Source organism: Macadamia integrifolia, chromosome 2 (genome assembly GCF_013358625.1).
Source record: "Macadamia integrifolia cultivar HAES 741 chromosome 2, SCU_Mint_v3, whole genome shotgun sequence".
In the NCBI taxonomy this organism is placed as follows: Eukaryota; Viridiplantae; Streptophyta; class Magnoliopsida; order Proteales; family Proteaceae; genus Macadamia; species Macadamia integrifolia.
The window spans coordinates 27,712,589-27,728,212 of record NC_056558.1 but is presented as its reverse complement, the minus strand read 5'-3'; the positions used below and the strand labels follow the sequence as shown (position 1 = coordinate 27,728,212).

Here is a 15,624-nt window from a genome sequence, read left to right as displayed (position 1 = left end):
GGGGGGGGGGGGGGGAATCTGAGAACCTTGAAGTCCTGTGCTCCCAAAAACTGGAAAAAAATCAGATACTTGAGGATGCAACCTGAAGATTGAATCAAGATGGACAAAAAGGAGATTGTAAGTTGATGTTTATTAGCAAATATTGAAGACAAGAAACCTCTTCATGCGAAATAGTTGAAGCTGCCTTGAAGCTTTTCTAAACGTTGCACACCGTTTTTTCTTTTTAACCCATGCAAGTTGGAAATATTATGAAATCAGTAAAAACTCTTCCCTGCAATTTCGAAACATGGCTTCTCAAAATTCCAGTTAACTCCAGGAACACCACTAGTAAATTTTTTTGCTTAATATGTAGTTGCCTTCAAAACCACCACTAATGAGCAGATTTGTTGAATTTTCATCACAGGGATTAAATAGTATTTTTTTTCAAGGAATGGTAATGGGGGAGAGAAGACCCCCTGAAAAATTCTAAATATAAGCTAGCAAACTCCAAGCTTGGGGCACCCTGTAGGAAGAGGCAAATCCAAATTCTCAACAGTCCGGAATGTTCTGGGGACGATCTTGTCAACATATATTGTTCCATCCAAGTGATCACACTCATGCTGTAGTATACGAGCCTGCCAACCTGATGCATCTACTTTGATGGGTTGACCATAACGATCCAATCCTGTAACCTCAACATTGAGGTAACGCTCAACAACTGCTCTGTATCCATCAACACTGCAAATTTTTGAAAGGAAAAAAATCACCAAACATATGCATGACATTCATATGTTTATGAATAACATTGTTTAGGTTTGAGGATGCAAACACTAATATAATCAAGTTGAAGCATTTGACTATTGCTTAAATGCACATTAGAATTACCTGCAACAAATTTGAACTAAATGGCTATGCTTGCATTTTCACATGAAATTGTTCCGTTGAAGATTTTACTCCTAAAAAGTGACCAAGATTTTGTCATCACTTACAGATTCTTTCCATTATAACACATGTACCATCTAAATGTCTTCATCGCTCTTTATTTATATTTTCTCATTGTGTTTTGGGAAAACAATCATTGTTTAACAAACAAATGGTACATTATTACATTGTTTTGCCTTTATCCATGGGTTTGCCTGAATGACATCTCTACGGGTAAAGTTTGGCATTCATGACTTTTTAACTTTATTTAAGCTTTTCATTGATTCACAATAGTATTTCACGATAGAGATAAAAAAGATCATTTGACCAAAACAACCAATGAACCATATGCAACCATCTTCTCCGTTGTCACCTATCGATAACAAAAACCTTTCTAGTCTCAGATTTCCAACCACTCTCTCCCTAAAAGGACTCCTATAAATGCCTACTAAGCTTATTCCTCGTTGCAAAACTTCAGGCAACTATCACAATTTGAGTGCCATCTTCATCAATTTATCGTGCCTGTTAAACTCATTTAGTCATTTCCTTTAAGATCCTGATCAACCTGAGAGAATATTAGGGGCCACCGGCAAGGTTGGAGCGATTATTGGGTTAGTGGCAAGTGTTCCTATTAGGCTTAGCAAGAAAAAGCATAAGATAGAAGTGGAGGGTGGCTATCACAAAGGGATTGAAACAATGATATCTTCAGAACTTCTTGATGAGGATGGTCTTGACAATTTTATATCATATGAAACTATGGGAAAAACCATTTGATGCAAGATATAGGCCCCGTAGCAATAGGTTCTTGTTTCAGGAATTTCAGAATTCCTAGTTTCTTTAAGAACCCTAGTCTCATTGGGAATCTTATACCTAGTCTACTATAAGTTCTATTTAAGTAGAGTTCTGTTTTCAGTTTCTTTTCCATTTTTTTTTTTTTTAATTACTGTCATGGATTGATTTCCTCCTATTATGTCAAGTTCTAGTTCGTTTAAGAACATAAAACATAGCAGGAGGTTCTTGAGTTGTTTTATGGTCAGTTGAGTAGATAGTTTGAATACCCGTTGGTTGAGGCTATTTCTAGTCATGTCAAGAGTCATATTTCGAGAGTTTATATACTGAACCCAGTTCAGTTGGTTTAGGCTAAACCAACCAGGTGAAACTAGTCCTATACAATCCAGTCCAAGTCTTAGTCAAAGAATTGTCAAAAGTAATTAATGCATGTTTGTAGAATTTGAGAAGCATTATCTAATTAGTTGCAACTATTACCAAAATCTTAGAAGACATTATTTTAGTCAATAAGTCAGTTCTTGATGGTTGTGTAAGTCCTTGAAAATGTGATTCAATTCATTGAGGGTTGTGCAAGTCCTTGAAAATGCGATTCAATTCATTGATGGTTGTGCAAGTCCTTGAAAATTTGTAGTTTATTAAATGGTCAAAGAGTTCAGGAAAATTTCCCAAAGAGAGTCTAGAGCCCTTAGCCATTTTATAAAGAGCTGCCTATAAACATTTTAAAGAAGTTAAAAAAAAAAAAATTGAATGAAATTTCTATAGTAGTAGTGGTAGTTTTATGCCAATAGCTGTGAGTTAGTGGAGCCTAGAGAGATGGTAACTTAGACATTGGTGAAAATTCTTGGTCATATCCCTCTCATCTGTTTCGTACTTCTCCCTTTCTTATTGAAATTTCTCAATTCCGGTTGTGTCCTCACCTACTTGGGATCCTATCTACTGATGATTCTGATTTTGTTGTATGGCCTGAACCATGATCCCACTAATTTGGTAGCATAGTTGTCACGGCGCCAATGCAAACCAAGGCATTAGAAGGATGCCTAAACGCTTAGGCGACAAGTTGCCCGCCTTAAGGTGAACAAAGCGACCAAGTGTTATTTTTTATTTTCCCTCTTTTCAAACATTATTTAGTATTCTACATATACCTTGTTTCATAAAAAATCAACATTAAGCTACATCAAGTCATCAAAAATCAACATTAAATCATCAAAAATCAACATTTAGAGAAATCTTCTTGTTCTCTAATAAGTTTGATTGGTCAAATGATTTTATTTTTACATCAGACTTTTTGTATTAGGTAGAGCACAAAACCAGATTTCCATCAAGTCTAATATTACTTAAATATGAGTTGTAATGACAAAATTATGTTCTGGTCAAAATTATTTTAAAGTGCGTGCATGCTGTTAAAATCGCCTAAATGAAAATAATTTTACAGACATTAAAACAAAATAATATTTTACTGGACTTTTAGTTTTTAACAATGTTTTACCATGATAAGAATTATAAAATTTTCAGAATTGAGAAAAACCTCAGCATTTGAAAGTTGAAAATTGCCCTAATAACTTTGTTCTTGGACTGAGGGGTTAAATTTTTATCATTTTGGAATTTGATTTTTAAACTATTTTTATTAGATTCAAATAAAGGGTATTGATTATTTATGGATAATATCTTAAGCAAATGAAATAACAAATACAAAAAGATTTACTTAAATGATATTTGACATAAATAAGTTCTACGTTGTGCAATAAGGCGACAGTCGCCCAAACTCCCACAAGGCTGTGTAGATGCCTAGGTGACGCCTTGACAACTATGTTTGGTAGATGAATCCTATCTGCCATTCCACCCTATTAAGGCCAAATGGCGCAAATCCACCGTTGAATCTTCTGTTTACACTTGTTTTTCATAAAATGAGGAAATGACCTTTGTGTGGGGATGCAAAACTAAAACAGACTTCCCTAGTATAGTATCAAAATTGTCAAGGTTTGCTTTTCATAAAGATTTCTTTGAGGAAATGAGATGTTTTATCATTTGGATAAACAGATATAGAAAAATGACTAGGAAGCGGATCCAACGGCTGAGATCCTACATGCGTTTCTTCAAAGCAGGCAGTGGGTAATAAGACAGTGGAAGGATCTGGTTAGCAAGTAATACTGCAACAATTTTGGCTAGCTCTTTGATTTATCATATTTCTGGATCCTCCATTGAGATTTTTTTTTCCTGCCAGGATGTTACGGAGGCCATCTGTCCGGACCAGGTTTTTTTATGTGGGTTGCTTACAGAGGTAGGACTCCGAATTATGACCAATTGATATCTAGAAGCTAATTACCAGATGTGTTTTATGTGCAGATTGAATGATGAATCCATGTATCATCTCCCCATCCATTGCAGTGCGCACTCAGTCATCACTCAGAATTTGGAACGCTCTAGATGGTCCTCCTAGTTTGGAAACCCTCATCAAGACACACTTATTCAAGCACTGAATAGATAAGAGATGTTTCCCAGAGTCTTACCTTTCGCTATTAGCTGGGTAGCTGGTTTTCTTGGAGATGTAAGGAGCAGCAATTGTTTGATAATAAAGCTTCTTCAATGAACAAAATAGACCCGTGCCCTACCAGTCCTGAGCCAGATAAAGGAGTGGATGGATATGTCAGGTTGGCAGCTGGCACTACAACCTTTAATTAACCATTCAGCAGGGTTCCTGAAAATTTTGTCAATTTACCAAACAGAGTGAAAGGGCCAAATAATATTCATGTGGTTAACCAAATTGGTTGGGGATAAGGCTAAGTTGAGCTGACTTGAGACTCTTTCATGAAAAGGTGCTGAGAAAGGTGGTCTACTCACTCTTTTGTTGGTCAAACGTCTCAGAAGATTTCAAGAATAATGACTTCTTTGAGTTTTCTATAAGCTGGAAAGATACAATCTGTAATAATGTCTTCTACATCTAATTGTATACAATTCTCTTCAACAACAAATGTAACCTCAAAATTGTTTTATCCAAACAAACACACTAGCATTAAGGCCACTTTTTCCTCGCTACATAATGATGAAAAGTAGAATAAGAAAAATGGGTTTGTACCTTATGCTATGGTGATGAAGGCAACATAAACTTCAAGTTAAGTTGTGATTCTTACCTTAGACACCCTTCAAAGAATAATGCAGTTTTGTTGTTCTTCTTTTTAAGTTTTGGATTCAGTATTACCTGCCTCAAAAATACTAATAAATAATAAGAAGAAACACCAGAATGAATTATTTTCTAATGATAAGAAAGAAAGAACATTTATAAGTTTTTCTTATATATAGATAGGCTTACCAGAAGATCAAATGGGCGTCGGTCTTGTTTTCTAGTTTCTTCCTTTGGAGCATAACTAATATATTCTTTTGTATCCTCCAAAACAATTATCTGCAGAATCATAAACTGTAAGCCTCTTGGCAAGGTGAAACAGTTTACTTAATTTAGGAGTAGTGTTATTGGGATAGGGTATAGGACGGTTTAATTGAGTTACCATTTGCTTGCATTTACGACAAAGTGATTTTAATGGTGTTTCTTACAACATTATCAGTGTTCCTTGTGATGAAGTGCAAATTAGCAAAAGAGGAACTCATTGCCATGAAAAAAAGGCCTGTTAATCTCAGATATTAGCATGTAAAGGGAGGTCTACGTTGGTGGTAGGATAATGGACTAAATAGGTATAGACAAATGACAAGATCTTGGGTGGGGGAAGGGGTCCCAATACAGGAAATTGTTGACCGGGTTGTGGTTTGAGTTATTCATTGGGCCTCATCTTTCCAACCTGAACAAATAAAACTCAATTCACTAAGCCTATTTTGGGTTGACTAAAAATGCAGAACTAAACCAACCAGACAACCATGCAACTTCTTAACAATAAAATTAAATGAGTCATAGTATGCAAATATAAACAAATTAAGATCATCCAACAGTGGATGTCCAAGTGAACCCCTGACCTACTGTATGAACATAAGCAGGTCTTACACTAAGAACTCATTTCAGATGTAAAACCCTAACTTCCATATTAAGTTAGTTGCCATTTTTAACGCCAGGGCCGGGGGTAGTTGCCATGGTTCCCGCTGTATCTCAGTGATGCCCAATTAAGTAGTGGGCATCAGTGTTGAAATCACCAGCCAAAAAATTTCTGCCTTTACCCAGTTCGATAGTAGTACAATAGAGGATATAGAGCTTGATGATATATATGACAATATATACTAGAATCTAAGAAATCCCAAAGAGAAATAGATCTATAATGAAAATGCACGTAACAGAAAGAATCTAAATGTAATTCAAAAGGACCTTCAAAGGTATTCCAATCTGAGGAGCAGCAAGACCAACCCCAGGTGCATTCCTCATGACCTTAATCATATCATCAATTAGTTTCTGCATCTTCTCCGACCCAATTTCATCGACGCTGACATCTGACGCAGGCTCGTGAAGAACGGGATCTCCGGCTTTCACTATCTCAGGCAAATTGGGCTTCTTCTCTCCGAAGCCCCGAAACCATCCTACTCCTGCTCGTGCAGTCGAAGAAGATGAGTTATAGGTTCTTCTAGTCATGAAATCACCATTGAAGGCTCTATTCATCTCTGAAGGTCCCAATTTTAACAATCTTTCGCTATTTCCATGGATACACAGAGATGGGTGTCTCAGAAATCGATTGCATTTCGAGTTTCTGAAGCATTTCTCAGCAATGGAGATGGGAAATAGGCGATTTGAGAAACGGTGGATGCTCTCCATCGTCTTCTCCTGGTCGCTTCGGCCTCAGCAGAAAAAGCTGAGAGCCTCAGAAACAATACTATTTCAAATGCTAAAGGGTATTATAGTCTTTTAAATGTTGTCCGTATAAAATCCCCAGGAAACTTTAACGCTTCAAATCCTTCAATTAACTGTCGACGGGCTTTGAAGTCCAACCGCTCATCCAGATTAGCTCTCGTCTCTCAGGTCTACTCTCTATCTGAACTTCTCTTCGTTTTTGCCATTTCTCTTTTCCCACATTGATTGTAGATCGCAACTGGAGTGATCAATTTCTTGCGGCTAATTTCTCCAAATTATTGTTGTAGTGTTGCTTTTGAAAGGAATTAGGTATATGTTCATTTTAGAGTATGTGTTAGAAGCTAGTGAGTTTTGAGTTTTATCATTTGAAACAAGACAATCTCCATTTATTTCTGAAGATATCTGATGGGTTTGCAATCGATTGATCTACCAGAGAGTTTAGATATTTCTAGGCAGTGTACGGGAAAGGAATTCAGATATTTTCACTGCCACAGCAGAAATGAGAGAAAATTGACTTATTTATAAATCTTGTTCTTTTGATTCCCCCTTTTTCTCTGCATTGTGTAGAAATGATGCAGTAGGGAGAAAATTTCTCCCCCACCCCATTACTAAGTCCAACACTGCCCTTAAACTCCCATCCAAAGGCAATAAAGACAGGGAATCTCTACATAATGGGTGAAGAGAAACTTGGTTTTATGCAGAAAATCTTTGATGTATTATTAGTTACTGTTTGATCTCACGTCTCCTGTGTATTGCAGAAAATTTCACTCCTTTTTTGCAGTTTGAAACCCATCACAGTTTGAAAATTCTTCTGGTTGGAAAAGATATGGCAAGTACGGCATGTTTTATTATTGTGAGCAGGAGCGACATTCCTATATATGAAGCAGAAGTGGGCTCTACACCTAAGGTATAATTTCTTTTGAATTATATTTTCTATTCATTGTCTCTATGTACAACCAACAGGCATCTATGACACCATATTTAATTTGAAGTGCTAATTCGAACAGAGAGTGTAAGGGACATGCAGTTTTGCGATGATTAAATGTTCCTAGCTTGTGCTTAAGATTATTTCTTGTTTTAATTTTTCAAATTCCTTTTTCATAATTATCGTTGTCAATGGCTTTTTTCCTTTTTCTTGTGGAATGCATGCATTTTTCCATCAGAAATGAAGGTGATGTATAGGGACGGACATATAGTTATTGTTTACTATTATTTATGAGTTATCAGTTCCACTCCCCTTACCCCCTTGGGAGTAGCTCTCCGGTTTCTGTGGTTCTCATAGGAGGTGGCACTGATCCGACTTTGGGGGGGGGGGGGGGATACATGTGTGTACGGGGGATTAGTCGAGCCAAAGATCTGGACAACTTACTAGCAAAAAAATGATTTCTCAGTTCTTCACAACATTCTATGCCATGTATTTTAGATCATTCATTCAACGTGTATATGTGCTTGAAGACTGGTAAATTTTTTCTACCCATTGTTAGTAATTCAGTGTGCATTTCTGGTTACATTTTTTTTTTCCTACTATCATTTTTTAGATCTATTAAATATTTTTCTTAGAAATATCCATATATCACCTTATAGTATGAAAAGTTATGCAGAGTAAATATATAATTTGTGAATTTTCTTACTAGGCTTTTAAGTAACCTTTATGTTTCAGTCTTTAACAATATATTATTCTACAGGGTGTTTTGGCTATGATAGGTTAGTATGCTCTGTTTACATTTTGTATTATATTTGAAATGTATCTCAACAAAAAAATTGGTTCTAGTTTCATTAGAAGGGATGCTGCACTGCTGCACTACACTGCAATTTAGTGTTCATGCTGGATCTTCAATATCATCATTTTGGATAAATGTTTTTGAACTTTTCCTATAAAATTATTTAGGGTTGACACAGTGACCTGATTAATGTGGCAGAAAGAAGAAGCCGCTCATCAGCATCAATTCATATTGCATGCAGCTTTGGATATTGTTCAAGACATTGCATGGAATACAAGTGCTATGTGAGATTCCATATATGCTGGTTTACTTTTAAATTTTTCTTGATGAGGTTCACTTTATAGCCAAATAGTTTCGGCTTCCTAAAATTCTGCCTTTGTGATTTTCATTTTTCTTTATCTTCTCCCCTGTTTCTTGTGACATTTTTCATACAGGTTCTTGAAGGCTGTGGATAAGTTCAATGATTTGGTGGTGTCAGTTTATGTCACCGCTGGTCATATCCTACCTATCTATGAATTGATGCATGGAGTAATTATTATTTTGACAAAAGGGACAGATGAACCTGAGTGACTCTATTTATATAAGTCTTGTCTGAGAAAAATACTTTGCTAGTGGTATTATTGTGCTATGCATATGTGGGGATGAGTGTGTGTGTGTGTGTGTGTGTGTGTGTGCGTGTGTGTGTGTGTTTGTGTGTTCATATATTACATCCTTTAATTTCTTTGACTGATCTTGTCAAACATACGCGATTTATGCTGCTTCACGATTCCCGTAATGAAGATGGAATTAAAAGCTTTTTCCAAGAGGTTCATGAACTTTATATAAAGGTATACTACTGAGCCCTCCTTTTTTTTAAAGCAATCTAATTATTCATCATTTTATTCTGGTATTTGGAAAAACTGGTCCTATTGTACTACTCTGCTAAACATGCTGATTTTCTCAACAAAAATCTCTTAGCTTTATTATTTTACAATCTTTGAATTCTGAAATTCTGTATATCTTGCATTATTTTATGAATTTGGTCTAGTAACCATGAATTAAAGAGGGATAAATTGGGTACACATTCTTGGCAAGGGCCTTGTCTTCCTTCGAATCTTTACAACAAAAAAACATCTCAGCCTTATTACAGCTGAATGGGGTCAACTACATGGATCTTTACTCTCCAATCAGCTTTATTCAAGGTCATACTTGATACAAGGCCGAAACTATGCATGTCTTTCCTCATCACTTATCATAGATTTATTTTAGGCCTGCCCTTGGCTCTTTTAGCTCATTCAATTTGAATCAAATCACTCCTCCATACTAGAGCATTCAAAGGCCTCCATTGAATATGGTCATGCCATCTCAAACGACTTTTTGGTTGCCAAAGTTCAAAATTTCAGATTTCAACCTTTTTTTTTTTTTTTTTTTGGCTAATTCTAGAAATTTGTGTCGAAATTTTGAAATTTTTTGGAAATTAGGGTCAAAATTTCCGAAACTTGGAAATCTTGGGGTGGTTTGAAGCCATAAAAATTTGTGAAACCTATAACTATGCTCGTAGCTTGTCATGTGTTGGAAGGGCTTACCAGTGCACAAGGCTCTTGCCATTGCGTGGTTCGGGAGGGTCTTAATGTATGCAGCCTTACCTTTACTTTGTGGAGAGGCTGTTCCCCGATTCGAGCCCTCAACCACTAGGTCACAGTGGAGCAACCTTATCATTGCATTGAGGTCCACTCTTTAATATGATTATTCATTACTTTATCATGTGTCAGAGCTACTCCCAAATCAGCTCTAATATGATCGATCATTCCTTACCTTATCCTTCCTAGCTTTACCACACATCCATTTCAACATCCTCATATCAGCTACACTAAGTTTATCTAATGATGCTTTTTAACTGCTCAACATTCCTCACTAGACATCATAGCCTATAAAAATTACCTTTATGTCTTAAAGGAATACATCAATCACACAACATTCTGGACTCACCTCTCACTTCATCCATCTTATTTTAATTCTCTGTGAAACATCTTCCTCTATATCACCTCCTTTATTTATGATGATCCTAGATACCTAAAATATTTCCAATAGCCCAAATCTTGGCTGTTGGATGGCTACATCCAGCTGAGTTTAATAGAAGAGGCTTATGGTGAAAATTGTCATATACTTGATTGAACTCAAATGTCATCACTGATTACCTAAATTATTTGAGAATGCTTGAATATTATTTCAGTGGAACATTTTGAGTAGCTTGATCCCTTTGATTGACCAATGAAAATGGTTGAGAGACTCGTTGGACCTTCCTCTAGGTTTCTTGGAAGGCATGCCTTTTATGAGGGCGGACCTTTATCTCTTAATTCAAGTTACATCATCTCCTTGGCCCGCAAGACAGAAGAAACCAAATAGGAGTTCCTAATCAACTGTTCGAGGCTGGTTCACAGATGTCATGCTATTTTTCAAATTGAATTCATGAAATTCGTTGATTAAAATAATTGGTAACAGCTTGCCAAGAAATATTTGAAGTACCTTTTATTTAATCATGACTTTGGCATGTCTTAAATCTCCCTAATATAGACAGAACAACAGTGAATTTACATATATTCTTGTAAATTTCAATTCGTTACTCCTGGATCTTTAAAACATCCTACCTATTCTTGGGAGAGAGAACAGAATCCTTGAGTTTGTTGATGCCTAATTGGAACCCAAAATTTTCGGCTTATAAGAGAACTTGGGATGTAGTTTTCTGTTGAAACTGCACAAGGCAACCAAAAAAAAATGGCAAGGATTTATTTGGACAGTTTTATTCATGCTCTAGTTCTTGTCGTTTTGGAATTGACATTCCTTGTTGAAATTGCATCACTCAAAGGAAAATGTGACCCGCCAAAGGGTACTTGTGCCTGATTCTGGACTGACCTCCCCCTATGTCGTGTGCAAAATCTATTTGACTAACAACACTTAAGGTAAAGGCCAAGATTCTGTGAAGGTGGACAGTGAGTTTGCAGAAGTATATGTTGTGCATAATCATTGTAACAGGTTTCATGCATATCGATAGGGTGTTACGAGAACTCTGAATGATTTTCATAAATTTTGAGCAAAGAATCATCTTGGTCTGTGCAGTTTGTTTTATTAAATTACTTCCTTGGATTACATGCTCGATTCTCAAACATTTATAAATTTTTTTTGCAGATTCTTCTCAATCCCCTCTACTTACCTGGGTCCCGTATTACATCATCCCATTTTGATACAAAAGTTCGAGCTCTTGCCAGAAAATATCTGTAAAGTCATCCTATCCTCTCAGATGCAGACAAGCTCAAGGGAGACACTGTGAAACGGATGATAAGTTTCTATGCATTTTTTTGATAGGCATAAGTTTCTGTGCATCAATTCAGCTTCTGGTCTTGTTTTGGGAGTACACATCTTGATGCCTCCTAGCAAGTGTCCTTAAATAGTCTAGAATTTAGTTCCCAGGTTTCAGTTTACAGAAAGATAATGAATGATCACACGATTGTGTGGGTTACATTTGTTTCAATTGTACTGAGTTTATTTACGAGGAATCATTTTTTCTCCATTAGCTGGAAGGTAATGCTTTCCATTCTAAAATTACTGTACTGATAATATCACCTTTTAGCAAACAAATTTATGGACAACAGGCTGAGAATCGATGATTACAAGTCCCAGAAGGGTTCCTTTTATGCATTTTTGTCGTCAGTAAACCTAGTTGAAGCAGGTGGGTAATGATCTTGCTTACAATTCAGATCCCACATGAATCCTGTACTGAAATTTGAAATCAATGTATGGTCGGGGATCTGCTTCAGAATTTATATAGGTGAATGTGAAAGTGGAAATGGCAACAGCACCAGGCCACAAATTACTCATACCAATGATGCATTTAAGGCTGTAGTCCATATGTAAAAGTTCCCTCCTACATCTGTGCTGTGTGGATTGTCAAGTGGGGAGTTCAGGCTTTTTGGGATTCACAAGGGTGTGGCGGCATCATTTTGCTGCCCGTTGGGTCTGAGTGGAGGGCCGCACAACCAGGGAGTGTTCATTTCCCCTTCATACTTCACCTATCCTCTTGAGTTGATACTAACTTTAGCTATCCTAGCCTTAGATGGACCCTACTAGGTACTATGAGTAAATATTACATCCACCTCCAACACAGCAGAAGTAATGTCCAACAAAATTTTGCAAAACTGACAAAGATGATCAATAGATATGAATCATATAATATTAACCACCTTATCGTTTTTGACAAGAACTCCAACCAGAATTTTTCCAAAAGAAATATTTGAAATGAGGGTTGATTTTAAGTTTCCAAAGGGTTTTCCAGAGCCTCTTTTGACCAGACAGATTTTCTGCCAAAACCATTTTAGAGAAGAAAATTAACAATGAAGCGGCTAATTTAACAATCAAGGTCTTCACAATGGCTCTAACAAAATGTAGGGTACGGGTGTCAATTTCAGGCCTGGCCCAGCCCAACTGAGCCCACTTGTTTAAACCCTGGCCCCTTTAAAATCGATCGTTCCCGGCGTACAGTGTAAATGCGACAGTTTTTTTTTTTTTGATAACAAGAAAAATGATGCTCCACGGTAGTGATCATAACCCCCAGGACAAGCTCCTGTACGGCAAGCAGCGCTTTCGAAGTTGCCCCATTGGCCTAATGGTCTCACAAGCAACTTTGCGAGCTACAAAAACTAGCAAAGGGCGTTTACAAATTACATTAACATTTATCTTCTGAATCAAAGACGAAATATAAGACTTGGAAAATATCCCAAGGCCATCCAGCCTTCATTCACAGCAAAATGCACCTCACAATCTTAGAATTATCCACTCACTCTTTGGAAACGTTTTCTGTCAAAGCCAGCTGCAACCCCTGTAGGATGATTCTAGTTTTCGGAATCTCCTACATAGCCATAACTCATAGAGACAAAGCTAAGTTGTGAATCAGAGAAACGAACCGCAACCCAGCCAGCAAGACTAGTAGAACTATCAATGTAGCCATCACATATCATAATTGGATGATTCCCAATAGGCAAGGCCGAATAATCTAAAAGCGATATATGAAGAAGTTTACTCAGGGAAGACTCATGAGGGAAATCATGAAGACCCAAATCAGCAACCCATTTATTAATAACACCAAGCAAAACCAGATGGGATGGATAGAGTGGTAAACTTCTGAAAAAAGAAAAGAAAAGAAAAACCCACTTATTTTGAACGTTCCAAATAAAGTACATTGTAGTTACAGCAGTGCTGGAATCTAGACTTGTCGATGAGAGAGAAGGAAGGAGTATATATCATGGATTCAAAAAGATTAATAGGAAAAGAAGGCGAAAGGATATATCATTGTACGTAGAACCAATGATCATTCAGCTCACACATGCTTGGAATCAATGTATATATGAGAAATAAATGCCATACAGCCTCATTCTCTACTTACAAACGAGACAAACAAGATCAATTCCATCAACAAAACCTTCCAATTTATCTTTAGTAGCGATACCATCAAATTAAACCTTCCAAAGTAAAATCTTGAACCTAGGATGAATATTCAGTTTCCATATAAGTTTCTATTGGGTTCTATCTGACACTAAGAGGGGGTGAATCATTGTATTAAAAAAATTTTCCTCAACTGATTTTTCGCAAAGTCACCAGCTGATATGACTAACTCTCGGTCACAATTTACCAATGTTGCCTAGAGTTACTATGTATACAACTGACAACTCTCACTGCTTCATAGAGCTACTCACACAATATGTACTATTACCTAGAGATATCTTACAATCCCTATACTGCAACTATGGTCTCTCATAGACACAATTGTGTGCAACATCCACGATGCACCATCAAGTAGCCAAGCCTACTAAATGTGCACACCCATCCTATGGACAAGCACTCCAATATGCCAACCAAGCATACACAACTACAACATAAGATATACATGATTCGATCAATTGCCTACATACACGAAGTAATGCCCACCGTTGAGCTCAGCATCTATTCAATACTAATTACGACTGCACTTATAACTAGGGAACATTGATTAAGCTTTCACCTTTGACATACAATGGCTAGGACTTCACCCCTGTTTTTCCAGAATGATTTGAAAGACCACACCCATAGCAAGTAGATTTAAGTAGCCATAACTACCAATGAACACATTGTCCCTTTATCCAACACCCATTGGACACCAATTATAAAATGAAGTTGGGATTATATCAACTATGCACAGGATAGCATAAGTCTAAAATATCATGTTCATTTACATATCTTACATACATACTCTCAGACATGCAAATGAAAGTAAATATAGAGTGCAAGATGCTTACAGCCATTGTCCTAAATACTAGCAGATGTTGGAAGATGTCCGAAGTTGTTTTGGAGATGTTCCGGAGATGCCCCAGATTCATTAAAACTATTAAGAACGGCTGCAACCTGAAATTGACAATGGACTAGAGCCCCTTGATAGTAGTGATTTTCCCAATCACTCCCTCTGCTTCCCTCTCTTTTCCTCTTTCTTTGCCTTTCTTTCCTTGTTTTTTCCTCCTTTGTAGGAGCTCACAATAGGTTCAATAATGTCACACACTTCACTATTCTTTCTCCTCCTCTTTCTTTCCTTTCTTTTTCCTCTTTATAGAAACTCATATTAGCTCTAAGAATAGCACACACAATTGCTTCTCCTTGCCCTTTCTTTTTCTTCTTCCTCCTTTCATTTCTCATATTTTTTTTTTTGACTACTACCAATGGAAGTCGCTGCCCTAGCTTCCAGCAACTTCACAAGCCTCTAGTGAAGGCATTAGATCAAATGCATGAGGTTGAATCTATTTCTTTCAAACCCAAGGCCTCCCATGAGCTTCAACTCAATTTTTTTGTCACCTCTGCAACACCCCTCGCTAGTTCTTCATTTAGATGTGTAGAGCTCAGAGAGAAGAAGATTTCCTAACTCGAATCACCCAAATCAGAGTTAAGATAACTAAGTTATGGCCATTTGAATTTAACCAGTGAGAAAGACCCATTTGGAATCTTATCGGGTGGCGCAGGGTACACGACTATGTGCGGAGGCATGTGGTACATCTTAACCATTGGATTTAATCTATAAAGGTATGGATGATGTGAGCCGTTGGATGAAGATAACGGACAAAAGATCTTGGCCTTCCGATTTGGATTTGGGCGCTGACATGATCTAACGCGATGACATCTGCGACATGCGACGTATTGCTCCACTTTGGTTGGGAGGTACGAAGATCTTGAAATAGCACAAAGGCCCCCCGACATATAAGAATTTTTTTTATAAAACTCACCGTTAGTAATTGCATCCAGGACCCTCTACCTTTTGAACAAAACAATTAAGGGTTGCTAACTTTTGATAAATTACAAGATACCCCTCTGTTATAAGATTGTCTTTAAAAAAGTCTCCATCATCTCACAGATTCAATTTGAGCCCTCCAACAACATAAA

General features: G+C 37.0%; 2 protein-coding genes across 3 annotated transcripts; one reads left to right on the top strand and one right to left on the bottom strand.

Annotated features, from left to right (window-relative positions):
• Positions 1-306: 306 nt before the first annotated feature.
• On the bottom strand, positions 307-6,575 carry LOC122069932 (peptide deformylase 1A, chloroplastic). Its single transcript, XM_042634007.1, has 4 exons — positions 5,993-6,575; positions 4,997-5,086; positions 4,818-4,885; positions 307-717 (listed from the first exon to the last, which is right to left on the bottom strand). The coding sequence occupies exons 1-4, from the start codon at positions 6,431-6,433 to the stop codon at positions 477-479; spliced, it is 840 nt and encodes a 279-aa protein (XP_042489941.1). The 5' UTR covers positions 6,434-6,575; the 3' UTR covers positions 307-476.
• Positions 6,497-11,737, top strand: LOC122069937 (trafficking protein particle complex subunit 2-like). 2 transcript variants are annotated; one of them, XM_042634018.1, is made up of 6 exons: positions 6,497-6,637; positions 7,228-7,376; positions 8,389-8,474; positions 8,625-8,686; positions 8,932-9,017; positions 11,356-11,737. In XM_042634018.1, exons 2-6 carry the CDS (start codon positions 7,296-7,298, stop codon positions 11,446-11,448), a joined length of 408 nt encoding a protein of 135 aa, XP_042489952.1. In that variant the 5' UTR covers positions 6,497-6,637; positions 7,228-7,295; the 3' UTR covers positions 11,449-11,737. The 2 variants fall into 2 exon arrangements, with proteins under 2 accessions (XP_042489952.1, XP_042489961.1); XM_042634027.1 differs by lacking the exon at positions 6,497-6,637 and adding an exon at positions 6,644-6,778.
• The last annotated feature ends 3,887 nt before the right edge of the window (positions 11,738-15,624 follow it).